This window comes from Nannobrachium achirus (assembly GCF_963921795.1).
Source record: "Nannobrachium achirus genome assembly, chromosome: 20".
Taxonomy (NCBI): Eukaryota; Metazoa; Chordata; class Actinopteri; order Myctophiformes; family Myctophidae; genus Nannobrachium; species Nannobrachium achirus.
The window spans coordinates 42,919,180-42,946,576 of record NC_137827.1 but is presented as its reverse complement, the minus strand read 5'-3'; the positions used below and the strand labels follow the sequence as shown (position 1 = coordinate 42,946,576).

At 45.8% G+C, this 27,397-nt stretch overlaps 1 protein-coding gene across 1 annotated transcript in view; it reads right to left on the bottom strand.

Moving 5' to 3' along the window:
- The window catches only part of sptbn5 (spectrin, beta, non-erythrocytic 5), a gene marked incomplete at both ends in the record, with an annotated part of 73,956 nt that overhangs the window by 6,562 nt on the left and 39,997 nt on the right, over nucleotides 1-27,397 (bottom strand). The window contains 39 exons of the mRNA XM_080751077.1: nucleotides 601-790; nucleotides 2,631-2,848; nucleotides 3,425-3,580; nucleotides 3,852-4,031; nucleotides 4,646-4,850; nucleotides 5,486-5,682; nucleotides 6,149-6,292; nucleotides 6,465-6,533; nucleotides 7,849-8,035; nucleotides 8,531-8,619; nucleotides 8,705-8,872; nucleotides 9,211-9,351; nucleotides 11,617-11,763; nucleotides 11,866-11,920; nucleotides 12,611-12,783; nucleotides 13,421-13,498; nucleotides 13,905-14,093; nucleotides 14,399-14,561; nucleotides 15,111-15,232; nucleotides 15,331-15,444; nucleotides 16,026-16,140; nucleotides 16,235-16,356; nucleotides 17,428-17,523; nucleotides 17,670-17,861; nucleotides 18,324-18,479; nucleotides 18,975-19,163; nucleotides 19,634-19,738; nucleotides 20,188-20,337; nucleotides 20,751-20,954; nucleotides 21,470-21,649; nucleotides 21,759-21,869; nucleotides 22,622-22,736; nucleotides 22,859-23,004; nucleotides 23,486-23,618; nucleotides 23,927-24,084; nucleotides 24,792-24,908; nucleotides 25,802-25,892; nucleotides 26,125-26,234; nucleotides 26,701-26,887. Of these exons, the coding sequence (XP_080607203.1) occupies nucleotides 601-790; nucleotides 2,631-2,848; nucleotides 3,425-3,580; nucleotides 3,852-4,031; nucleotides 4,646-4,850; nucleotides 5,486-5,682; nucleotides 6,149-6,292; nucleotides 6,465-6,533; nucleotides 7,849-8,035; nucleotides 8,531-8,619; nucleotides 8,705-8,872; nucleotides 9,211-9,351; nucleotides 11,617-11,763; nucleotides 11,866-11,920; nucleotides 12,611-12,783; nucleotides 13,421-13,498; nucleotides 13,905-14,093; nucleotides 14,399-14,561; nucleotides 15,111-15,232; nucleotides 15,331-15,444; nucleotides 16,026-16,140; nucleotides 16,235-16,356; nucleotides 17,428-17,523; nucleotides 17,670-17,861; nucleotides 18,324-18,479; nucleotides 18,975-19,163; nucleotides 19,634-19,738; nucleotides 20,188-20,337; nucleotides 20,751-20,954; nucleotides 21,470-21,649; nucleotides 21,759-21,869; nucleotides 22,622-22,736; nucleotides 22,859-23,004; nucleotides 23,486-23,618; nucleotides 23,927-24,084; nucleotides 24,792-24,908; nucleotides 25,802-25,892; nucleotides 26,125-26,234; nucleotides 26,701-26,887 (5,662 nt within the window). The remainder of the gene's footprint in view (nucleotides 1-600; nucleotides 791-2,630; nucleotides 2,849-3,424; nucleotides 3,581-3,851; nucleotides 4,032-4,645; nucleotides 4,851-5,485; nucleotides 5,683-6,148; nucleotides 6,293-6,464; nucleotides 6,534-7,848; nucleotides 8,036-8,530; nucleotides 8,620-8,704; nucleotides 8,873-9,210; nucleotides 9,352-11,616; nucleotides 11,764-11,865; nucleotides 11,921-12,610; nucleotides 12,784-13,420; nucleotides 13,499-13,904; nucleotides 14,094-14,398; nucleotides 14,562-15,110; nucleotides 15,233-15,330; nucleotides 15,445-16,025; nucleotides 16,141-16,234; nucleotides 16,357-17,427; nucleotides 17,524-17,669; nucleotides 17,862-18,323; nucleotides 18,480-18,974; nucleotides 19,164-19,633; nucleotides 19,739-20,187; nucleotides 20,338-20,750; nucleotides 20,955-21,469; nucleotides 21,650-21,758; nucleotides 21,870-22,621; nucleotides 22,737-22,858; nucleotides 23,005-23,485; nucleotides 23,619-23,926; nucleotides 24,085-24,791; nucleotides 24,909-25,801; nucleotides 25,893-26,124; nucleotides 26,235-26,700; nucleotides 26,888-27,397) is intronic.

The following is a 27,397-nucleotide window of genomic DNA, read 5'->3' as shown; positions in this document are numbered from 1 at the left end:
GGCCTCACCAAACCCTGGATATCCATACATGGAGCTGGTCCATGTATGGATGTATGGATACCTCAACATCTGACCTCACAGACTCCATATATGGATATAGCTTACCTGTTCTGACATCACAGTGATGACTCTGACTAGATGACTCTAAACCATGGGTCTTCAACAGGGGGTCCTCAGAGTTACTACAAGGGGTCCTCCAAATCTTTGAGTGATCCTTTTTTATAATAACCACTTGAACCCTAGCGTCCATATTCTGAGAACTTTAGCCAAAAATAGCAAATCTACAAGCTCACAACGCCTCGCAGTTCGGCAAAGAGCTTTGGTGTAGAGGGGAAAAAGACCAGACTGAAGTACAGAGTGAAAGGTCAAGTTTATTAAGTATTGACGGTTCAAGTGGTTAAATATCTGAAAACACAAATTGACATGAATCCAAAATACACTGATGATTGTGCTGTCAAACAATGAAACTGTATGGAATCTATGATAAGGTTGTTGGGTTCCTTGCTTCATCTCTCTCTCAACTAAGGGGTCCTTGGCCTGAAAACGTTGAAGACCCCTGATCTAAACCTTTTTAAGTAGTGTGTCTGTGAGTCATCTCACCTCTTGGCTCATGAAGTTGCCCTCCAGCACCAGCCGACGCCCCTCATCTTTCACAGCCTGTGATTTGTGCAGCTGTCTCTCCATCTGCAGGTGGTACTCATCGTGCTTTTTGATCAGCTGCTCCAGGTCAGTGCCCTCCCCTCCTAGCCCCTCCCCTCTCACCAGAGACAGCATCTCTCTCAGCCAGGACCTGAAACACAGAGACAACAGATGTCAGTCCATGGATGTCATCTAATCAATCAATACATTACACAATTGCATCTGTCCGTCCGTCCGTCCGTCCGTCCGTCTGTCTGTCCTTTGCATATCTCCAGAACTGTTAAAGGAGTAGACTTTTTGAAGCGGTGAAAACCGCTTCCAATGAGTGGCTTCGTGTGTATCACGCCCATATATGGTGATTTTAGTCCAGAATGAACAGGCTTTTTCAAAAACAGAATGTCCGGTTAATTACCATATATGGTGATCTCAGTGCAGAACTAGAAGCAGTGCTCTTCCGAGCACAGGTCTCCACCAGGCCACACAAATCGGCCTGTTATAGCGCCACCATGAGGCTGATTTAAAAAATGTGGGGCAGAGGTTCTGAATTAGCATCCAGGGAGTGTGTGTGCTCAGTTTGGCAGCGATCGGGCCAACGGCGCCGGAGATTAGCTGGTAACAACCAGGCCACACAAATCGGCCTGTTATAGCGCCACCATGAGGCTGATTTGAAAAATGTGGGGCAGAGGTTCTAGATTGGCATCCAGGGAGTGTGTGTGCTCAGTTTGGCAGCGATCGGGCCAACGGTGACTGAGATTAGCTGTTCACAAACTGCGAGGACGCACGGACGCACGCACGCACGGACGCACGCACGCACGGACGCACGGACGCACGGACGGACGGAGGGGAAAACATACTCTCCCTCAGCCTTCGGCTGGTGGAGACAATGAACAGGGTTTTTCAAAAACACAATGTATGTCACCTCATGTCCATATATGGTCACTCCAGGCCAGAATGAACAGGTTTTTCCTGTCCCGTACGTGCAAAATATCAGTCCAGAATGAATAGGCTTTTTCAAAAAGCAAAATGTGTGTCCCATGTCCATATATGGTCATTTCAGTTCAGAATGAATAGGCTTTATCTGTCCTGTACGTCCAGAATATGTGTGCGGTGTCCCTCCCGGTCAGATGAATGGATACTTTGAGGATTGGTCAAGCTTCACATGATAATTTGGCCTTCAGGTTTTAAATATAGTAGGCCGAGTTGAAAAATGTAGTAGGCCACAAAGATAACAGGGCCAGATAACAAACCTAGGAAACTGAAATAATTATAGAGGGATGCAGTTGACAAACAACTATGAGACCAGCAAGCAGGATTTTTTATATATATTTTTAAAACCTATTATACCGGCTGTCATACCGGCTCTCCAGACAATTCTATACTAAGATTCACCGCTTCACTTCGAACCGAGTTTGATTTTTCTTCTATTGATTACTTATGCCATAGAGACTTGAGTTCAATAATATCTTTTTTGTATTTGTCACATTCCTAAGACAAAAATGTGATTATAGTAAATTTACCCCCATTGATTCTGGATGGGGACCCGAATGCATGGCCCTGGATGGGGAAACCATCAGGGTAAATTTACTATAATCACATTTTTGTCTTAAAAATATTATAGAACTCAAGTCTCCATGGCGCTTCACTTGGTGACGTGCTGCAAGCTTATACATCTGCTTTTTTTTACATGTTTGAATAAAAATCTGGAAAGTGTTTGAAAAGTGTTGAATTTAAATCTTCTCTTCGGGGCCTCCAGGCACAAAACATTTTCAGATGGGGGTTCGCCGCCAAATTCATATCAATTTAAGGGTCCTTCACACAAAGAAGTTTGAGAACCACTGATTTAAAAGTAAAATTTGTAGAATCGGTAGACCGGTAGAGTCTGTCTCCAGAACCAGCATTATATGTGACTGAACAAACGACTTCAGAAATGGTGTTGTGTCACAAATAGAATAGAATAGAATAGAATAGAATAGAATAGAAAGAGAACCTACATGAGTTCAGTCCAGTGGGTCAGATATGTGTGTACAGCCTCAGCCTGGCCCAGTCTCTCCCGGCGCTGGGAGGCTTTGTCCTGGAGGTTTCCCCACAACGCGTCCACCTCCTCCAGCCTCCCGGTCACCCTGGCCCTGGCCTGGGGCTGCCGTCTGCCCAGCGCCCTGCCCTCCTCCCTGCTCCTGGACACCTCCTCTGACAGCACAGCCAGATCCCTCTGGACATGCACGCACACACACACACGCACGCGCACACACACGCGCGCGCACACACACACACACACACACACACACACACACACACACACACAGAAAGAGAGTACACTGTAGATCTTGGTTCATGTGGATTGCCAGGGTTTTGTGCAGAGTTTACTTTGAACAGATGCTGAGTTCATTTCTTTGCCTGGCATCCTATAGTTTATATAATCTTTGTAAAATATTATATTGCTTAGACTGATGCAAGGTTCTTGGTTGGTACCTATGATCATATAAATTACTGTGGCGCTGCACGGTCTCTCTGCATTTGATGTATGTGTTTAGCTTGTAAGTCCCTCTGCTAAATTCATAAATTGTAAATTGGTATATTCTATTTCCATAATTTCTAATAGGGGCCCGTTTAAGTACGCCTATATTATAGGCCTAATAATCCAGGATCTTTCTTATTTCCATATGGCCCATAGAGGTCAACTAAGGCAGGCTTTTCCCTCCCTCCTTACCCCAGTCAAGGTCTACCAAACCCACAGTCTTTCCTAGCTTTGCATGCCTTGGGTAGGAAAACCTGGGTGTTTTCCTACCTCCAGGGCTTCATGTTGTCTAAGCAGGGTCTGGACAGAGAGCAGATCATGGTCCAGGTCTTCAGAGTCCAGGCCAGCCTCCTTCTCTGTCATCCTGCTCTTCAGCTCATCCATGTCATGGTTGAACTGGTGGACCTCCCTGGCCGAGCTGAGGTTCTGAGAACACAGGAAACTTGCTTTGATTTAACAGACATTTAACTAGACTTCTTACCGGGATATTTTAGATTGTTTGTGTTGGCTATTAAAACATAGAAGATATACAAGGTCACAGAGTGTCACTTGAAAAGTGTGAAAACGAACAGATTTAGAAGACGTTTATAAAATCGGCCTCAGGTCTTAATGGGTCCAAATGTACAGTGGGATTTCATGTGAACATTGTACTGTTAGCTAGTCCATCTTATTGTGGGATTCACTGGGTTCCTCTGACCTGTTGTCGGGTCTTGATGGTCTGGTTAATGTCATCCCACAGTGAGCTGAGATCCTGCAGCTTCCTCTGGACCTCTGGTCTCTGCTGAACGGGCCGTCCCATCTGCTGCACCGCCGCTAGGCGGCTCTGACCCAAACCACGCACCTCACACACCACCTCCTCCTGCTTCTTCTGAAGAACCTGGAGACGAAGGGTGTGCCCTGTGTTAGTACTGTTAACGGTCCAGGACACGTCAACGTGATGAAATCTTCTTTGGAGACTTTGTTTGTTTCAGTAGCCGTTATGGACAAATGAAGGACAGTAGAACTCACTTACACAGTGTAAAAGTAAGTATTTTCTTTTTTAGAAAGCAACAAATCTCAAACCTTCGATTATTGTTTGAGTTCATATGCTGAAGATATACAAATATCATGTGTCTATTTTACTTCTTTTTTTTAGTCTTGTCATTCTGCAGGATGTTCAAATGAGTTCATAAACTTGGGCAATTACAGTAGGTGGTGCATGCTGGGCTAATGTTCCTGCCTGCCACTGCGGAGACTCATAGGAATATGTAGGCCTATTCTGCATCTGTATTCAAATCCATTATATTTTAAAGTCGCTACATACTACATAATATGAAAATGTGTTGCAATAATTTCATCAAATTTGTATTTGGTCTTTCATACAGAAAAAAATCGCCTCCTTATAATTTGCGCTCACTCATAACATAAACAGCAGTTTAAATGAATGTGAATTAAACACACAACTCATCATGCGACTAAAACATTTTGGTTCTCATCCCAGCTCTAGTTCACCTCCACATCCTCCAAATCCTGCCCATAATCCTCAGACTCTGCTAGGCTCTTCCTGGATGTCAGCCATGCTTGTAGTTCTTTAGCTTCTCTCTGGAAGGTGTACAGGCTGATCTGTTCCGCCAGGGCAGCGCGTCGTGAGGAAGACAGCTGCAGGAGAGTCTCGTAGTGCTGCAGGACCTCAGGCAGAGACTGGCTCACCAGGTGGCTGAGAGACAGACAGGTAGAAACAGAAATAGAGACTCTAGGATCGACTGACAGCGAGAGGCTTGTAATTCTTTATCCATTATGTCGAGGGTCTTCAACAGGGGGTCCGTGACCCCTAGGGGGTCCTCAGAGTTACTACAGGGGGGCCTCCAAATCTTTGTGAGATAGAAACCTTTTGTCTCCTTTTTTATATTAACCACTTGAACCCTAGCGTCCATATTCTGAGAACTTCAGCCAAAAATAGCAGATCTACAAGCTCACAACGCCTCGCAGCACAAGGCGTTGTGAGCTTATAGATCGGCTATTTTCACCATTCCCGTTCTCCCCTTCTACAGGTACAGAGTGAAAGGTCAAGTTTATTAAGTATTGATGGTTCAAGAGGTTAAATATCTGAAAACACAAACTGACACGAATCCAAAATACACTGATTATTGTGCAGTCAAATGATTAAACGATATGGAATTCAATGGTCCCTGCTTCATCTCTTTCTCAACTAAGAGGTCCTTGGCCTGAACATGTTGAAAACCCCTGCATTATGTTGTTCTTCTGCCAAGATTCCTTGAGCAATTGTTCGTGTAGGCCACCTCTAAAGATCTCAGTAAAATAAGTAAAGGCTAAAATAAGTAAGACTCTTACCTGTTGGGGTGGTCCAGATGCTGCAGTTTGGCTCCGCTCTCCTGGAGTCTCTCCACCCTCTCTCTCTGGCTCTCCACCTCCACCTCCAGAGTGTCCAACCTCCTCAGCAGGCCCTCTGTGGCCTCCTCGCTACGCCCACAGTCCTTGGCCTCCACCGACACCCTCTGCTCCTCCAGCCACAGCTCCAGCTCCGACACCTGGGCAGTGGTGGAAAGAGTACCTACATTTTATTTTATTAAGTGAAAGTATCAAAATACTCACTAAGTAAAAGTCTGGAATTCACCATGCACTTGAGTAAAAGTACAAAGGTATTGGCATCAAAATGTACTTAGAGTACTGTAAGTAAAAGTGCACATTATGCAGAATGTCCCATTTCAAGTTTTCAAATGTTTCAATCTTTTGAAAATAGCAAATCTACAAGCTCATATTGTGTCGCATCGCGACACATTGCGAGCTTGTAGATCAGATATTTTCAAATGGACAAAATTGATATAGTGTATACTACTACTTATAAGGTAGATTTAGACAACACATCTGGGGAAAGACAAAAGCCCAGGCTAGACACACACACACACACACACACACACACACACACACACACACACACACACACACACACACACACACACACACACACACACACACACACACACACACAAGTACCTCGGCTAGGAAGGTGTGTATATTTAGGGCCTCCTGTAGGAGTCTTCCTCTGGTCTCGGTTCCTCTCTTCAGCTCTTCGTAAAGCTCTCTGAGCTCTGAGAGGCTGTCGCTGATCTCATGGGACGCAAAGTGGCGGCCTCTCACCTGGGGTTCAAACCACAGCACAAAACAGAATGGATCACAGGGAAAGTCTCACATCGGAAAGTGTATATTATCTTTTATATTTTATTATTAATTATCAGCCAAAATATGACTATTCAAAATGGTTCCGTAAACGTAAGCTGGAAATCAAAACATGAGAGTGCAGGTCCCCTACCAAGTTCTGTCCCGCCTCCTGGACTGTCTGGACCAATGGGGCATGGCTAGAGATCTCCTGCATTACAGCCTGAAAAACAGAATGAACAACAGAGATTTGTATTATTTGATCGATCTCTATTACATCAGGACCATGGACAGCAGCTGCAATTAATTCAGAACCAAGGACAGTACCCACAGTTACTTCAGGACCATGGACAGCAGCTACAGTTAATTCGAGACCATGGACAGCAGCTGCAATTCACCCTTTGTCAAGTCCCGCCCATTGTCCTGCCCCTCTCCACACCCATTGGTTGCTGTGTCTTGGTGGGACATTCAGTGGGACATTCCATCCACTGCCATGTTAATTCAGTTGCTTCATATTGTTATTCTGTGGGCTCAATTCTAATTTCAAACTTTGTTTCAGTCAATTGGAGCTGCTCAGTGGCAGCATAGTGAATCAGCATGTTTTTAAATGTTTTTATTTCTCCAAAAATTATGTTTTGGCTAATTCAACATAAAAAAGGCGGAACCAGGGCGGGACAAGGCAGATAGAGCCTGCTGGTTGGTCAGTCAGGGACCAACCAGGAGGCTAACAAAGGGTGAATTACTTCAGAGGACCAAGACAAAAAAAAGAAAGCCCAACTGGCTTTTACTTCCTGTTTCTGTGTGAAGTAGGTGGCTGCCTCTTTAGGAGACCGGAAGCAGGGAGAGTGAACGCGAACGCTTCTGAATGATTTGTTAGCCAGATGTTCACTGAACTCAATAGTCAATATCTGACCCAATCGTCACAAGGCACACAATCTTCCCAACATTTTGATACTAAAATGATGAAAATCAACTCTGCTATCAACTATTCCCTGTCCCAGCAACACACTCTCGCGAGATCTAGCACAGGACATAGTGGTGAAGCCATGCTATCTTCCTAAATTAACCATCTTTGCTTTATACCAGCTGCAGTTACATCAGGACCATGGACAAACACTGTTCAGGGGTCTGTCATGACAATAGTTACGCCAGGGCTACATCAGGGGCCCTCGGGGGACACAGGCCACTGTTGCTCCAATACGCACCAAACGTGCCAAGAACGCTGTATGAGCTTTATCATTAAAGAATATTCACAAACTAATCAGACAAAATACCTGAATTTCAACAACCACATTAACTCATTTAGTGGCAAGAAAAAACTGTGACTTCCGCGGTTGCTTGCCAGGATTTTCTGACCTTTTAACGTGGGCGTGGGCGCATGCGTGTCCATCGTGATCATGCGCGATCCGCGTGCACGTCGTGGTCCGTTCGCGAAAGAAAGTGGATCGTATCACTCCAGATCTTAGATCTTTACAATGGCTCGCTGTCTACAATTAGTTTCCCCCCCCCCAAAAATACCACTGTAGGCAAAACTATACCTGGTGCTTTTTGACCATCTGTTGAGTAGTGGTCAGACTGTTTCCCAGTTCTTTACTGGTGGTATTCTGCAGCCTGTCAGTCATCCAGTTTAGCTCCTCCCCTAGGTCTCTGTAGAACTGGAACAGCAGCTGCCAGGCCTCCAGGGTTTCCCTGCGACTCTGCAGGGGCTCAGACAGACGGTTGTACCTGGGAAAATATGGTATTTATTGTATAATAGTCCAGTGTTCCCAAGAGGGACGTCCTCTTTTGGCTGGGCACTCAACGTGTTCGTTCATTCAGGTTTTTAAATACTTTAGTACTTTACTAAAGACTATTTTCTTTCTTCCAGGCCTTTATATTCGTTATATATTATTATATATTATATATATTATATTCGGGTAATCCCTGGCACTTATTATAATAACTCAGTGCTGCTGTTTTCCTCCCTATTCTTGCTTCTGCTGTCTAATGCTGGGTTATTAGTTTTGCATCTTTAATTCTTCTTGTTTTAAATCAGTTTTCTCATTTTCTATCTGTTTGTTTTTAAATCTGACCTTGTATAGGACTTTTGAGTTGAGTCGACAGGTAACCCTAACTCTAACCCTAACTTAAGCCCAGGCTGTCCAGAAATGTAAAGGGTAATATCTAAAACAAAATTAGAATTTGTCCCTAGTCTGTAATATTGTTGTTGGTTTTGTTTACCTGCTTATGGTGTGTGTTACTCGTCTCTGGATCTCTTCAGCCAGGAAGTTTCCCTCAGAGAGGAAGTTCTTAGAAGTCTCCATTAGACCCTGGGATGAAAATCATCGAAAGCCAAATAAATATCATTACCTACCTAGTAGTGGTTGGCAGAATAGAAAACACTTTGTGCTCTACCTGTATTCTGTCACGGTGTCCATCAACTTCTTCCTCCAATCCCTGCAGAGCTTTCAGCAGCCGACTAACAGACGGTATGTCGCTTCCACAGTCCTCATTGGCCAGTTCCTTCTCCACAGACCCCACCCACTGTTCCATGTCATCCAGCGAACGCTGGAACTGCAGCCCCTGGAGAAAGACACGGCCTGATGAGTGATGACTGAATAACATGGGTATTTCAGAGTTTATATCACAGTAGTAAAACCTAAAGAAACAGAGACAACTTTCATTGTAACCCAGCGTCATATTGGATGTATGTAATGTGTAACGGACCCCTGCGTGTCTGTCTAAATTGTCCAAATATTGAGGCAGGACACCACACGTGCGCACGCTGTGTGTGTGTGTGTGTGTGTGTGTGTGTGTGTGTGTGTGCGTGCGTGCGTGCGTGCGTGCGTGCGTGCGTGCGTGCGTGCGTGCGTGCGTGCGTGCGTGAATGCGTGAGCGCGTGTGTGTGTGCGTTTGTTTACCTGGTAGGCCTGCTGAAGTCGTGTTTTCTTGTCCTTACAGTTGTTGAACAGTGTCTCCCAGCAGTCGGTCAGCTCTTTCAGACTGCTCTTAACCTTCTCCTCAGCAGAAACATGACCGCTGGACAACAGCCTCTGGCCCTCCTACGTGACAGACAGCATGCAACATGACATGTAATATGTAATACCAACAGTGGATTACTTAAGTAAAAGTATCAATTGCAATGTAGAAGCACTCTGTAAAGTAAAAGTCTGGAGTAAAAGTACAAAAGTATTGTTATCAAAATGTACTTAAAGTACTAAAAGTAGAAAGTACTCATTATGCAGAATGTGTCATTCTTCAGATGACACACAGGGCGTGTCTTCGTAAAACCCACAAATGGGTCCGACCACAGAGTTATATATAATATAGAGAACGGATTCTATTAATTTCAGTTGCTCAGTGGTGTTTTGAACAGTGTTGTAGTGCTAAATTTGGAAGTGTGGGCACTCCCCGTGCGTGTACGCACATGCACGTGCGTCCGTGCGCGTGCACATAACATTTTCGCTGGCTTAAAACGGGTCTGTGCGGCGGCAGAAATAGCCTTAGACCAGTGGTTCTCAACCAATAATTTGATGACTGGATCATCAGCCAAACTTCCTATGCAAAATAGCTCCAAAACTGATATTTCCAATTAATTAATCCATTTTCAAGGGCGGATTCACACTGCAATCCGTTTGATTAGAACTGTTTCTGAAAACGGTTGCTGGTTCACGCTGGCCAGTATTCACATTGGCAGAGATTATGGCCTCCCTGGAGACCACTAGCACTATACATCCTGATCCTATAGGTGGCGGTATGCACATAGTGCCTCGCCGGTGAATACAGACGTCATCAACTATGCGACATTGCTGATTCTGGTCGCCAAGAAATTCAGGCACGAAAGTTGATGTAACAATCCAATGACGCGCGCCCCCGATGACCAAACCTTTTCTGAGCTGGGGTCTCGCACCCCCCGAAGTTCACACCTCGACAACTGTTTAACAAAGAAACAAGCCTATTTGCATATCAATAGACCTGTATAGTAGGTGTCGAGTGACGTTCGCTGATCTACAAGCTCACAATGCCTCGCATCCGCGACGCGTTGTGAGCTTGTAGATCTGCTATATTCCAGGCGCAGAAACTTGCAGAATGATGAGTCCAGCGCAGCACAGCGCACGTTATTATTTGCATTATTTAATAATCAACGTAGCCTACAATTGAAACGCTTTCACAAGCCACAGTGTGGCTTAATATTCACATTAAGGGTAACAAGCACGTCAAGCAGGCACGCTGCATGCACTGCACATTATATTAGAACAAGTTTGCTAGTGAGTGCAAATCAGTGGCTTCCTCAAAGAAAAAGAAACGAGGCGAAAAAGCGTTGGTACACTAGTATTAACGCTACGACACCAAAACGGGACGTGCCCGTGCTGTCTTCGGCTGGAGAGTGGAGTCGGAGATGCTACTGCTCCTGATGATGATGATGATGAAGAAGTTGGCGGTGTTGACAGACTCGGATTTATTGGACGGGTGATGGGTTGTGATTCTAGGTCTAGGATGTCAGGGTTAAATAAATAAATGTATCTTTTTCATCTGTGGAGCTGCCAGTTTTTAGCAAGGCATCCTTAACTTTATGATAGTGTAGTTTGAGCCACTTGACTTTAGCACGCCGTTGTTCTATTGTTCTGTTAAATCCTCGCACACGCATACTCACTGATTACCGAAAATATTTCTGCATTTTTGTGGGTATTATCTAATTGCGTTTGGATGTCAGCGTCTGCCCAAATCTCCAGCAAGCAAGCAATCTAACGCGTCGCTGATCTTATGGCCATGTCGACAACTGTTACCTAGTGTTTATTCGTGCCGACGCCTGACTCGTCAACTTTATATGAGGTCACGTTCAACATCAATACCGTTTTTGTGGACGGTTGCTTCACACTGCAAGTAGCCTTGAGAACGGTCCCGAGACCGCAGTGTGAATCCGCCCCAAATCTTATATTACCATCTGCTGTTAGTCATGCTCATTTCAGCACAGCTGGCGAGCCTATTTCAACCAATTGCTGGGTCATAACGACCTGAAAATATAATATCAACTGACTTGACTTGAGAGAAGTGTGGGCACTCCGTACCCCCTGACTACATCCCTGGTTTTGAAGCACCCGAAAGAAGCTAATCCTGGTGCATTGTGGGGGAAATTGGCACATCTGGATGAGTCAAATGTTGTTACGTCAAGACGTAATTACGTCACAAACGTCGAACGACGTCCATTGAACCCCATGGCAGACCCCCAGCGGTGTGCTCTGCCCCGCCTGCTGTTCCAGCTTTGGCCAGTCGGGGCCGACTTTCTACCGTTCTTCTGGGGGCTTGGCCCCAATGTTTTGCTCTACCTTAACGAGGGAATCCACTCTGTCCTGGTTGGCCAGTATCTCCGTCTCGAAGCTCTGATGCTTCAGTAGTTTGGCCTGGAGGTTGGTCGGTTCTCTCCAGCTCTCGTCCACGGCAACAGCGTTGCGCTCCGTCAGCCACACACACACCTGCGGGAATTGGACAGGAAACCCATATATGGTCATGCTATCTGACCTTCTTACCAGCTACCAGTAGAGCAGAGCAGAGAGTAAAAGTTTAGAGTGAAGTACCTCATAGCTGCTGGACAGAAACCTTTGTAGCTGCAGAGCCTCATCCAGAGCTCTCCTATGAGATTTACACTGCCCCATTAGTCTGTCCCTCCTACACACACACACACACACACACACACACACACACACACACACACACACACACACACACACACACACACACACACACACACACACACACACACACACACACACACACACACACACACACACACACACACACACACAAGTTTAGAAACAGACTCTGCTCTGAATCATTTGTTTTTTTAGCCCAATTCGGCTACAGTACATGGCATACGAGGAATATGAATCGGTGGGCTGATTACTTCTATCTTGCCTGCCTCTGTCTGTCTGCCTGTATTTCTATCAGTAATTAGTAGCCAGGTTGTGTCTTTGTCAGTAACTAGTTGCAAGGTTGTGTCAGTGTGTCACTAACTAATTGCAACCGTAGGATCTGAATCAGGATCAGGATTTGCCGGTATGAAAACCGTCAGATCCTGTCCGTCAGTGAATCAGTCAGTCCGCCTCAATGTCTATAGCTGACCTGTTCTGACATCACAAGACTGTCAAGACTGCTGATTATCATCACCTGGATCCATATATGAAGATCACGACACTCACCTCATCATTTGTGTGTGTGTGTGTGTGTGTGTGTGTGTGTGTGTGTGTGTGTGTGTGTGTGTGTGTGTGTGTGTGTGTGTGTGTGTGTGTGCGTACGTGTGCGCGTGTGTACGTGTGTGTCTACCTGGTACAGAGTGCTCTGGTCTTGCTGGTGATGTTGTCTCTGTCGTAGTGCTTCTGTTGGACCATGTTCTGGGCCCGGACCTCCAGCTGCTCCAACTGACGGGTCTGGTTCTCAAGGAGCTCCTCGAACTGAACCTGCTGCCTCTGGAACTGCTCCACCTCAGACACAGACGTCTGGAGGAGAGGAGGAGGGGAGGTCAATAAAGTAGTGTAGGAAAAAGAAGAGGATGTCTGCACACTGATTTGTCACTCCCAGGAGTGACACATTTTTTTATTTTTTTTTATTAAAACATCGACAATGTTTTGACCCCCTACTCCTGGGAGCGACAAATCAGTGTGCAGATATCCTTTTTTTTAGATGTGCCTGCTCATCAACTCAATAAAGTAGCGTAGACAATCTAGACATGGAATACAAAGGTAGATAAAAGCAGTTGGAGGTAGCCTAGCGCATTATAGACTTTATCTGCCATTGCTAAGGGCAGCAGAGTCTAGCCTCGCTCAGCTACCGGTAGCTCCCTTGTTGTGAGGGAACCAACCAGGGCCCATGCAGTATGCAAATGTAGGGGAGGGTGTATCACCTTTGCTGTTACATTCCACTGTGTTTGTATCGTTTCACTTTACAAACGTTTCTTGGGCTACGCTTATTGGTTGTAGTGGCGGGAGTATCAACTTTGCGCTACTCTGATTGGTTGTTGCGTTAAACAATAGTCTGTTGAATCTTTTTGTAATAGCCACATGGAAAAGAAAAATACATTGAGAAGAACCAGACTCTGTCCACGCGTGACAGTGTCTGGCTATGTGAGGTTCTTACCCCCAGATCCTGATTGGCCAGCAGGGCTTCTCTGTTGATGAACCAGCTCTCAGTCTGCTCAACTTCACACAGGAATGACTGGAGAGGAGAGAAATAATGTACTGTATGTTAATATTGCATAAATGATACTAACTTCACGTACATGCCAACATATCACATACAGTATGGGGTGGCATAGCCCAGGGGTAGAGAAACCGTTATTAGAGCACGAAGGGTTCCCGTAGGGTTCCCAGTTCGAATCCAGGCTCCCTCTGAGTTAACGTCGAAGAGTCCTTAAGCAAGACTCTGAACCCCTAGTAAAGTTGCTCCCGGTGCGCAGGTTGGTGCCTTGCATGGTTTCCTCCGCAATCGGTGTACTGTATGTGTGTGAATGGGTGAATGTAATGCACAATCTATGTAAAGCACCTGGGATAAAAGCACTATATACATGCACCATTTACAGTACCAGGATATGCTGTTCTATTGTAGAATTATTTGTCCCTACCTGCAGTTCACGCGCCTGCTCCAGAGTGGTGTTGCGTTTTGTCCAGGCTCGGGTCAGTGCAGTTCTGGCCTCCTCCAGTTGTGTTAGAGCCTTCTGGATGTCTGACTTAAAACTGTGACCCGAGCGAACCAGGGACTCCCCATAGTCCTTCACAGAGTCCATGCGTTCCCCCCGAGCATCTATCTCTGTCTGCACACCAAGACATGCAAACATAGAAAATAAATAATTCACATAAAAATAAGTTTAAATGATAACCTTAAATTCCCTGTGTGGGTTGAAGGTGTCATGAGATTGGCTGGTGTAGTGTTCTGTAAACCTTTAGACAGATAACATTGACAGAGAACAGTACATATGAAGTCCAAGCTATTTAAAGTGTTAGTTCACCTTACACAAAAATAAAGCTCAAAAGTTGATTTATTCTATTAAATGTAAGTGCTATAGCATCAAAAGGTTTGAACAAGTTATGAAAGGTTAAGGTGCACATGAGTTATTACCCTCCAGTCTTGGTGTTCCACTAGCAGTTTGTCAGCCTCAGTCCTTGACTTAGGAAGACCTTTCTCCTTCATCTCACGTCCCTGTTTCACACTCCACTCCAGGAGGAGGCGCTGGTTAGCTTTAAACAGCTGCAGCTGATGGGCTCCCTGTAGTCTCTCCTTCCTAATAAAAACAACATTTACCATAAGCCCATCTGATGCTTTCAAAATGTAAAATGGACTGTAGAATGTGTAATATGGAATCACACAATTAAAGAAGGCAACTTGGATGTTTGCAGCTTTGCATTATTGCATAGTTGAGCAAACATAACCCTCTTGGTGAATACATTTAGTGACAGAGTAAGATACATGCAGTGCTGCACATGTGAATTGTAATTGTAAATTGAACATAGACAAATATCCTCATTATAATAGATTGGTTATACACTTTGCACAGCTTAACTAAAAACAGAATGTACTATTACGGTACTAAGATTGCAGCTATTGCCACTGTGTTTTGTAAACTTTATGAGTAATGTTATCTGGGTTGGTAAGCTGATCCGGGTTGGGCGGCTGCACAACAAAAAAGTGAAGCTCTTAACAATATATAATATAAATGATAAGACGGAATTAATTTCGATTTCTTTACGATTCGCGTCACAGCAACCACACTTGCAATTCTAGTTATCATCATCATCATCATCATCATCATCATCGTCGTCATGGCACTGACCTGAGTTTGACCTCCTGGTCCAGTGTCTTCAGTGCCGTTTTGACTTCTTTCTGTTTGTCTCTCAGTCTTGAAGACAGGACCGTCCCAGCCTTCAGGGTGTCACTGGCCTGTTTGTCCAGAACCTGTTTGGTTCAACAACATACAATACCCCGGTCACAGGCAGCCTCTCTAAACCTACACGAAGATAGAGGTTTACAAATGGAGCGGAGTTCTGCCTGACCTTTGACCTCTGATGGATGACTTCGGCCTCTCTCTCCGTCTCCTGGTGTCGTCTGATCAGGTTCTCTACGCTGTCCACGTCACAACCACAGTCCTCCACCTGACACAACAGGAGCTGGACAGAGAGAGAGAGAGAGAGAGAGAAAAACAGTGTAAATGTTTGTCAACTAAAGCTATGACAAAAAATGTTCGTGGACTACCTTTTTTCTCTGACGAAAATTAAATAAAAATGTAAACAAAAACTTAGACTAAAAATTATTGACAATTTCGCCAAACAAATAAAAACTAGACTAAAATGTCAGGGAGGGACTAGTGGAGAACTAAAAGACAAGTAATTTTATGTTTGGTTGCGCTCTGGTGTTGCGCTCTGAAAATAGCAAATCTACAAGCTCACAACACGTCGCAGCGCAACCCGTTGTGAGCTTGTACATTGGCTATTTTCAGCATGCAATCAAGTGTAAAATCTGCCTAAATCTGGAAATTATACAACGTAGGCGAGACAGCCAATAGGAGAACTGAGGGGGAGAAAGACAGAGAGAAAGAAAACTGATCAGGAGACAGTGTAGAAGAGACATACAGTAGGTAAACTGACAGGGAGACAGTGTAGGAGAGACAGACAGTAGGGACACTGAGAGGGAGACAGTGTAGGAGAGACATATAGATGGACGGCTTAGAGATGACAGTTTCATGGCAGACCTTTTCATTCGCTCTGTCTCGGACTTCCTCCAGGTCTCTGATCAGGGAGTGCACCTCCAGCGCCCCCTGCAGTTTCTTCTTATAACTGCTCAAATCTCCATGGAACTTACTCCACCTAGAGGACAGGAGAGGAACACAATATATCTGCTCAGATCTTTAAGATCAATTCACAAACTCACTTCCGCTGACCGATTTGAAGTGCGTGTCACCTGTCATTGAGCTGTTGTCTTCTCTTCCGGACAGTGTTCAGTTCATTAGTGTTGTGTGTGTTCTCCAGTCTGCCGGCCAGTCTGTTGATGGCTGTGATGTGAGCGTCATCCACTGTCACCTCCTATGATGGAGACATCATCATAGTATTGACCCAGACGGACCCCTGTGAGGTTCTGTTGTGTTGTGTTGTGTTGTGTTGTGTTGTGTTGTGTTGTGTTGTGCTGTCAAGGTGAAGGATCCACCCCCCCGTCCCAACCTATAGGATTTTGGGTTAATTTTCATTTCAGGACAGGATGTAGAAAGATGACGGAATGCACACGCTTGCCAAATGGTCTTCATTTACCGTCTGTAGAGTATATGGGCGTTACGTGTTTAACACAGCAGCCGTGTTAACCCTTCCAGTGCCAGCCCCTAGAGGGCGCCAAAGAATGCCAGGGTATCTCCCATAAGCGAGCGCATTAGCATCCGGGGACTCACGTTGCAGTGACGCGCGTGCTCACGTTCGTGCACGTCATGGAAAGGTCCCGGATGAAAATGGCTACAAAATAGCTATTAGCATTTTCTCATTTAAAAGATCATTTTTCGGCGATTTCGCCGTAAATAAACCTCGCGCCGCCTCCCTAAAAACACAATCCAGAGAAAATGACCTTCAAAGATGTGGTTTTTCATTGGATTCGGCGGCGATTCGCGGCGACGTTACTCGCTCCCCGGCCGGCCCTCGGCCACTGGATTGAAAATTTAGGCTTCAGAAGGCCTCGGATCATTTTATTCATTTCATTAAAAAAGCCGAATTAATTCGGGATCGGCACACTGGACGTTGTTCCGGAAGCGGCGCTGAACATTTGGTGAACTTTGGGGGTCTCAAAAATGTATTTTAAACCATTTTTAATGGAATATATCGTCGGACCATGTAAAATGGCTCACTGGCTAGCGTAGGACGAGCCAGGACCACCCACGACTCTACAAGCAGCTCAGGGTAAGTAAAGCCGAACTAGTTCGGGATCGGCACAGTATGAGTTAAGTGGCCAGATGGGAGAGCCCTTTTCACCCGACAGTGAGGTGTTTCACAGGGAGGACATAACACATGTGGAGGAACACGACCTGTAGTCGTTATTCGTGCGTTGTGTGTTGTGTTGTGTTGTGTTGTGTTGTGTTGTGTTGTGTTGTGTCGTGTCATGTTTTTTGGTCTCACCCCTGATGCGGTTCCTCTGAACTCACTGAGTTTCTTCAACAGCTGGACTCCATGTTCATAATCAGTCCCCACATCTCCAACATTCACCATCACCTCCTGAACACGCACGCACGCACGCACACACACACAGAGACACACACACACACACACACACACACAAATGAAGACTGTAAGTGTAAGTTGTCGATGTCAGTCAGTCAGTTTGTCAGTTTGTCTGTCCCTGCATCTGTCGATGGCTATACCTTCTGTCTGATCCATGTCTCCACCTCTTCAACCTTCTGCAGAAACTCCAGGAAGTTTCTGTTGTGCTCCAGAAGCTTGCCGCGGTCGCCCATGGCAACCTTCAGCTCCTCCCACCGTCTCTCCAGGGCCGCCGCGCTCCCTCGCACCTCCTCGCAGCGTGGGTGATGGAGGGAGACCAGCTCCTCACCCGCCTGGGGGGGAGAGAGAAGGAGGGACACATTTGCATATAATTGGAATATTTTAGGAGCACTGAGCAGTCATTATACAGCACTGAGGCACAGTTAGCAGTTCAACGTCAGTTAGCTCAAGGACACTTTGACGAGGAGTCAAAATGGGAACCTTCCAATTCCCAGTTACCGTTCTGCTCCAGAATGTACTGTCCTGTGGACTACAGTACAGTACAGTACAGTACAGTACAGTACAGTGGCAGTGCATTTCTTCACTCCTCTACTGTCTCCTGTTCTGTTTCCTTTCCTCACCTTTCCACTCTTCTTCTGTCCTGTATGTCACATCCTCTACTCTAACCTCCAGTTGTAGTATCTAGTCTCTTAATCTCCACACTCAACTCCTCCCTTCCCTCCTCATCTCCTCTTCTCTGCACTCATCCCATCCATTGCATCCTTTCAGTCCTCCCCTCCCCTCCTCAGCCTTACCAGCAGAACAGAGGCGATGGTGTCTCTGTGAGCCAGTATCTCAGCCTCAAACACCTGGTGTTTCTGCAGCAGCTTCATCTTGGTCCGCAGATCACTGAGGTCGGCTTTACTGTCCTCCGACAGCTTCTGTTTCCTGTCTGAAACCCATGCTTCAGCCTGATAAAAGACAGGCAGGGAGTGAGTCAGATGGTCAGACAGATGGACAGACAGACAGAGGAAATGGGGCTTTTAAGCCGTGAGATCATTTTGTAGTCAGACCTCCAAGCAGATTTATTATCAATATCTGTCCCTTGCTATTTCAACAGATCCGAGACAAAAATAACGACTAAAGTATAATTCTACCACTTTCCTTTCAATAACAAAGAGAAGAAAAAAAGTTCTCCTCTGCCTACAAAATTATGTCAGACTTAACAGCCCCATGGCAGACAGGCCAAAAGGTAAATCTATCAGTCAGTCAGTCAGACTGACTGACTGACACAATATTTATCTGTGAAACTAAATGTAATGCCTCAACTCCTATATTCCATGCGCTTGTCAGGGTGTGCGGTCCCCAGTTCAAAATGATTATTTTGGAGAGCCCCCATTTCAAATATGATTATTTTGGGGGGTCGTGGCCTGAAAAGGAGAACCACCGTGTTAGCTCATAGTTACCTCGGCAACGTCACGGTTGAACATGCACAGCAGTTTGGAGAGTTGCAGTTCCTCCCTGCGTTTGACGGACAGCTCCCTGATCCTATCACGCCTCTGGAGGAGGGTCCGTAGCTTGGCCTGGATCTGAGCCGTCTTGTCTCTGCTGAGCTTCCTCTTCAGTCTGTCCGCCAGCTCTCTGAGTGAGGACAGCTGGACAGAGACACACACAGGCCTGTCACCATTAGTACATAATCACCCGGTCGCAATCATTTTCTTTTGCTTATTTGTCAGAATCGTTTCCATTCATTGTGTATGAATTCACGTATTGAGACAGCGGAAATAGCACTTGTCCAATTCTGTTTTCTAATCATCTTACGCACATGTTTATCAAACTATCGATATACTGTATTGGGTATACTGTACATGGGTGATACTCCATACACACTGTATTACAGTGTAGAGGGTATGCACATACATAAAGTGAATGGCAAATCGAGTGGCAAAGTGAGTGGCTAAGTGAGTTTAACATCGTTTAATGCAATCAGATAGGACTTTTCTGTTTGGACGTATGGGCTGTCAAGGCCAAAAAGTCGTCTTTTCACGTTCATACCGTCTATAGCAAAATATGTTATGGTGCAGTCTATTACAGCAGGTCTGTGGTACAGTTGAAGCGGTCAGACCTTGTCATCCTGGGAGCTGATCAGTTTCTCAAAGGCTTCGTGTCGTTTGATCAATCCCTCCGTCTCATCTACTGTACTGCCCAAAGCACTGCTCTGTAACTGAATCTACACACACACACACACACACACACACACACACACACACACACACACACACACACACACACACACACACACACACACACACACACACACACACACACACACACACACACACACACACACACACACACACACACACACACACGATCACATAATGCGTCTCGGTAGTCACAGTCACACTACTAAGTTAGGATAGAAGACATACCAAACCATTATTACACCATAAGAAACAAAGCGATCATACCAAACTAAACACATTTTAAACTAGGAGGTGCACCAGTGGTTCCGCTCTCATGATGATGAAGTTATTAGAAACCAGTAAATGGTGTTGATCCCAGGCTACCTCCTCCATAAGCCTATCATGAGGTCGGCTGAGAATTGATTGTTAACATGTTCATGACTCTCTCACACACACACACACACATACACTCACACTCACACGCAGTGTGTACCTGCTGTGCGTTGCTGATCTTCTCCATGCTGTTAATGTCTCTGTAGAACACCTGTTCCAGGTGTGTGGTTTCCAACCAGCTGTGTTTTTTGTCCCATTCCTCCTCAAACCTTTCTCTCTCTGCGTGGAGGGCTCTCAGCTTCTCTGTTACCTGAAAAATAAAAATAGAAACATTTGGTACCTTCCCTTCTCTCCTCTACTCTCCTTCCTCTCAGAGGTGTAGGGGGTGCATGGCAAAAAATAAGTTACCACATTTCTAAATTAGTGAAAATAGTGGATCTACAAGCTCTCAATGCGACGCATTGAGAGCCTGTAGATTAACTATTTTCACTATTTGTTTGGTAGCAAAAAGAAAAATTGTTTGAAAATATTCGCCTATAATGACATTCCCAAAATAGGGATGCCACATGTAAGTGGTTAATACATTAATGGTACAATATGCATAAAAATAACTGAATTTGAGGTTAAATGTGAACACTAGGGGGTGGCAATTGCCAAACCCTGATGCCCCAAATGACACCCCTGCCTCCTCTCCTCTCTTCTCCTCCCGTTGTGTCCTCTCACCTCGCTCCTGTGCTCCCTGTCAAGCTGCCGCAGTTCGTCTCCCATGGCGACGGCCTGCTCGTAGGCCGCCTGCCTGGCGTCCATCTCCGCTCGCAGCTGGAGGTGCTGCGCCAGCTGGAGGTCAGCGGTGGTGACGTCTCGGATGCTCTCCTCAGCGGCCATGCCTCCCAGAACCTGACCACACCATAGGAGGTAGTCCTGGACCTGAGGGGGAGGGGGGGGGGAGGTTTGTATCACTAAAAAGAGTGATTTTGGGGCGCCCGATGGCCTACTGGTCCGGGCGCATACCACTTAGGCATTGCCACATAGGCATGGATGCCTGGCGTTGTCGTCAGTTCGATTCCCGATCCAGGACGACCTTTGCCGCATGTCACTCCCTGTCACTCTACTGTCCTATCAATAAAGGCAAAAAAGCCCAAAAACAAATCTTAAAAAGAAAAAGAGTGATTTTGTTTTACTGCTTGTAGTATGCAGTTTAGGTAAGGTACGAGTACCACAGGAAAGCTGAGATGGAGACTGTGTAGGAGAGACGAGAGACAGAGTAGGAAAAGACTGTGTAGGAGAGACAGACAGTAGGAAAGCTGAGAGGGAGACAGTGAATGAGAGAAAGACAGTAGGAGTGCTACGAGGGAGACAGCGTAAGAGACACACATGAAAGACATCTCTGGTGGAAGGTGAGCCTACACCAGCAGGGAGGTGGTTAGGTCATGGATACCCACCATGTTGAGGAAGCGGTATCTCTGCTCTGCAAGCTTTAGCTCCGCCTCCCTCTGCTCAACGGCAAGACGAAGCTCCTCCCACCTCTCCACCACTTCCTGTTGTACTTCTTGCAGGCGGAGTTTCATGTTTGGAGAGCAGAGTTCCAAGATGGAGTCAGTAGAGTCCAGCAGTTCCTGGAGCTAATACACAAACAAACAAAGACAACGGCTGAAGTATGTCTGTCTGTTTGTCTGTCTGTCTGTACGTGCGTGCATGTGTGCGTGTGTGCGTGCGAGCGTGCGTGCCCACCTGTTGCTCAGTGGCGGCCAGTTGGTGGAGCAGAGCCTCATGTTTCCTCGTCTGTGATGTCACTCCTCTTAAGTCCCTTGCTATGACTTCTGGGATGCTCTGTTGTTGCTCCTACAGAGAGACAGATGCAGAGCAGAGACAGAGAGAAAGAGAGCAAGGGGGGAAGAAGAGGAGATACACCAACCAATAACAATAATTGTCTTCATTCATTGAGCCTGCAGAAGTTATTTTACATACGGAAGGCAGGATGTGGTGTTACCATCTTCCCTGGACCCCCCTTCATTCATAACAAGTTAATTAATTTACACTCCCACAGAGAGTCACCTCATGTTCATTCTCATTGGCGTCAAGCTAATTCTCATACGCCCTCTTACCCACAATGCATCTCAAGCGGTCTATTTAAGCAGTTCCCTGTTCTATGTTCATTCTAGAGGTTTAGTTGTTACTACTGGTTGTGCAGCTGTAAGGGTTAATAAAATCTCTCCACCTCCCCGGCCTCCTCCCTGTGAAATGTAGTTACTTATGTTAATATATGTTGTTTACGGATTGTAGATTCAAAGTTATGTGCATGTAATCTGTATATAATGCTTTGCTCTGGGGGTGTGTGATCAGATCATGTCTCATGTACGAGCAGATAATCTGTTTCATCACAGCAGAGCTACACAGCCAAACTGAATGCAATATCATTGCATAATGGTAATATCATTGCAATAAATGGTATGGTTAATCTAAATAAATGGTGTAGTTAATCCTGAGCTGAAGTATATTAAATAAATATTAATGTTCCCTTCCTGACTTGACGTTCACCTGAGCAATGTGCTGACCCACAACCTATCAGGAGGATACTGGGGGATGCTACCTACCTGTATGTGAGTCAGAGCATCAGTCAGAACGCTATGGAAACGATGACACTCCTCTGCTCTCTGCAGCTGGTCCTGTCTCTCCCTGCACAACATCTGGAGGTCCTCCCATAAGGACCTGGTGCACAGACAGACAGACAGACAGACAGACAGAAAAATACAGATTCATTAACCCCCCCGACAACCCTTATCTATCTAACTAACAAAAAAACAAACAGACAGATTGACTTATTAACTCACCTGAGTTGTTGCTGTGTGTCTCTGATGGAGTTAGTTTGGGGGTGTTTGTTTTTAATCAGGGTGTGTGCCAGTTCCTCACAGCCCCTCAGCCTCTCCTGTCCCACCTCCTGCTTTTTCACGAACGCTTCAAACTTCCCCCGCAGCAACTACACGCACACGCGCGCGCACACACACACACACACACACACACACACACACACACACACACACACACACACACACACACACACACACACACACACACACACACACACACACACACACACACACACACACACACACACACACACACACACACACATTGTTGAGTATCAACAATAGCAAGAATATCTGCAAGCTCACAACACATCACTTTGAGATGCATTGTGACATTGTAAATCTGCTATATTTTGAACATTCTGAAAATAGGGATGCCAGGGTAATTGCGGTTACTATAACATAACATAACATTCTTAATTATGATATACCGGTAATCAAACATAAATATCAAACATCACAGACAGTCTACATTTCCCAAAAGGAAGTGCATATATTTCAGTGTGACCCCCATTCACCCACAACACATCGAACCCTAAGGTTTCATTGTATTGCGAATTTGCAATAGAATAGAATAAAATGCTGTCTAACCACGACATGTTGGTGGTCGGTTCCGAGGTCCTGTGATGATGCTGTCTGTCTCTGCTGACTGATCCAGTCCTCCAGATCGGAGCATTCAGCAGAAAACTCATGAAGCAACAAAACTTCCCTCAGCCTCTGACCTCTAAAAACAAAGCAGAGAAGGAAAGTATGACTATATATCCACACTCCACAGTAGCTGCATTGGTGGAAGTATTGCTAGTAGTAGTAGTGATTGCAGTAAACTACTATCAGTAGTACTTAGTCAGCGAGTGGCCATGACCCAAGGGGTCTTCCAATGATTTTAGTGGCTCTGAGCCAAGACCGATGACAAACATACAAAGTGGATGGGGGTAAATTTACTATAATGAAATGTTTGCATACGACAATTTTTGTCCTATGCCACGAATACAAAAAAATATTATTGAATATGATTATTACTAGAATTACAACCTTATGGCAGTCAGGTGTTGTAGCTGTTGGTTGAGGCTGCTCAGGCGGCTGTAAGGTCTGTTGAGCTCCTCCAGGCTCCACCTGTGCACGGCATCCTCCACCTGCTCCCTTAGGTCCTCCACCTCCCCCTCTATCACCTCCAACTGACCCTCCAAAACCTGGCCGAGGAGAAGAGATGATATGAGAGTGTTGAAGCAGAAATTGCCAGCACTTGGCTAAATATAGTACTATATGTTGTTGCGACCGTCAGGTCGAAGTTACTATCAAAACCTCCACTGGTTGTCTGTCTGTCCCTCTGTCAGTCTCTGTCCGTCACATCACGTCACACTTTTGGCCCTACCGTTGCCCCTGTCCATGCCAAACTTTGCACACACACTCCTTGGCTGGCAAACAACAACCTCCGCCCCTGATTTCTCACATGCCCCTCTTCTAGCGCCACTATGAGGTTGCTTTTAATGCCACTTGAGGGCCAATTTGTGTATAAATACGACCTGGCGGTCACTTATCTCCCGATTAGGGAGTCTTACTGGTGTTATTTGTGAAATGTGAAAGATACAGTAGGCCTACTTGTGTATTGTGTGCACTAGTATAAATATCACACCTAGTGTGAAGTGAGCAGTGCTATTTATGAGTTAATTTCATTAAGCGTCCCACTGGCCAATCACACAGATGTGTGTAAAAAGCCACGCTTTTTAAAATCTTTGGGGGAGACCGGATACAAAGCCAGATGTTGGAGCTTAGCTCCTTCCAGGTGTATGTGTTTGTGCTGTGTGTGTGTGTGTGTGTGTGTGTGTGTGTGTGTGTGTGTGTGTGTGTGTGTGTGTGTGTGTGTGTGTGTGTGTGTGTGCGTGCACGTGTGCGTTACCAGGTGTTGCGTTATGAGGTTCTGCGTTGCTTGGTGATTCTTTCCATACTCCTCGCTGTTGACCAGACTCAGAGACTCGGTCAGTCTGGACTCCAACTCCACACAGTCAAACAACAACTGTGAACACACACACGCACACACATGCGCGCACACACACACACACACACACACGCACACGCACAAAATACAAAACATAGATAGTACAGCTTTTCTCATGAGTAGAAGTAGCGTCTCCTCCATATACAGTATGACAACTAATGACAGCAGAGACAGTATATAGTCTGCAAGCCATTTAGACCAGGGTTTCCCAAAGTGGGTGCCGAGGCCAGTCCTCGCGTCGCGTTGTGAGCTTGTAGATCGGCTATTTTTGGTGAACCTCCCCCCAGAATAGGGATGCTGGGGTTCAAGTGGTTAAACGTCAAGTATAAATCTTATTTTCAGTCAGTTCTGATGGAAATATGGAGATATTTCTCTGTGACATGCCATGTCTCAGCCTGGAAAGATGTGCATATTTTCATAGTGTAATATGATATAAGTTAAAAAAAATAACGGTGCCATGGCATTGGTCCGAAGGTTCATTAGTCCGAAGGTTCATTAGTCCGAATTTGTTAAGAATACTATGCCTAACCCTTCGGACTAATGAACCTTTGGACTTATGGGCAGTCCCCAAAAATAACAGTATATTACAGGGTTGACTTGGATGAAAAGGTTATTTACAGGGGTTCCCTCGCCCCTCAGTCAAAAAACTTTGAGAACTCCTGATTTAGACACAAAACAGCAGTCTTCTTTCTTGATGCTGGCACACACAAGCACACGCACGCCCCGCCCGCCCGCCCGCCCGCCCACACACACACACACACACACACACACACACACACACACACACACACACACACACACACACACACACACACACACACACACACACACACACACACACACACACACACACACACACACACACACACACACACACACACACACACACACACACACACACACACACGTACCTGTTCTCGGGAGACAGCCTTATTCAGGTGAGCTGATCTCTTGTCACAGGCCTCCTCTAGGTCCTCCCACTCTGCTGTCAAGTGGCTGCACCTGCAGGTACAACGCACAAATGCACACACACACACACACACACACACACACACACACACACACACACACACACACACACACACACACACACACACACACACACACACACACACACACACACACACACACACACACACACACACACACACACACACACATTATGTTATGGAAATGTACAGTTTCTTTCATGTTCAAAAAATTTAAGGTAAAAATACTCTGGATTTAGAAGCACCTCTGCTCCACCTCCCCTCGGACTGATTGGTTGGATTTGGCCAAGCTCCGCCCCTTCTCCAAGACACGGTTCAGGTGTTTGCGGTGGCCGTTCACCTCCGCCTGCAGCTCCTGAGAGCGCACGCGCACGCACACACACACACACACACACACACGCACACGCACACGCACACGCACACGCACACACACACACACACACACACACACCGCTCAAAAACACTAAAAAGCGCTGATCAGTAATATGATATTGCTGCTTACTGTAATTGGTGACATGTCATTAGGTCGAACACCCTTTGGATCGACCACCAAACTCTAACCCAAACCTTAATCCTAACCTCAGTAAAACTATGCCTAACTCTAACCCTAACCCTAAACCTAACCTCAGTAACCGTGACGCGGGTGATTAACTAACCTGCCAACGCTGTTCGACCCAACAGGAGTTCGACCTATGGGGCAGTCCCCACTGTAATTATGTGGTGTGTCTCTGCACATTGTGTGTGTGTGTGTGTGGGGGGGGGGGGGGGGGGGGGGGGGTGTTTATAGTACTGGCAATATTTATCTGTGCTATTCCTGGTACCTTGTGTTTCTGCTGCAGGCTTATGGCTCCAGCCAGTGAGTTGTCGTACCCCGCGGGTCCAGAGGAAGGGTAGTGCTCTGAGACCCAGCTCAGTTCCAGGTCCACATCATGGTAAAAGCCAAACAGAACCACTGCAGCCTCCAGCTGGGCCCGCCGCCCGTCCAACGGCTTCTGGAGGGACTTGAAGCTGTGATGGAGACGGACAAATGTATATTTAGCTACTTGAACCCCAGCATCCATGACTCTGGGGGGATAGCCGACCTAGAAGATCGATCTTGTACATCGGCAATTCTTTTGGCGAAGAGATTTGGTGTTGACGGGGGCTGACTAATTGATTCACTGACTAACTGTCTGTGCCCACACCTCAGGTCAGATTGGGCTGAAACCTTCCATAAACGTTGCAATGTTTTTCTACTTTAATATAATAACATTTCCTTGAGCTAATTTTACACTGGAAGTCAAAGATCAAGTAGCATTGGGCTCAAGATGCCTGTCCTCACGGTACTGACATCATACTATTGACATCTTAAAATGGTCTCCAAGCCCTTTATGTCTATTTTACCCACACAATAACCCCGGCAACGCTGGGTACCCCAGCTTCGTGACAAGCTATTTTGTAGATGTTCATCAATTAACGATGAGACTGGCCGTGGACCCCCTGTTGTCTTAAAAGCAACAGAGTTGACCAAAGTTCTCT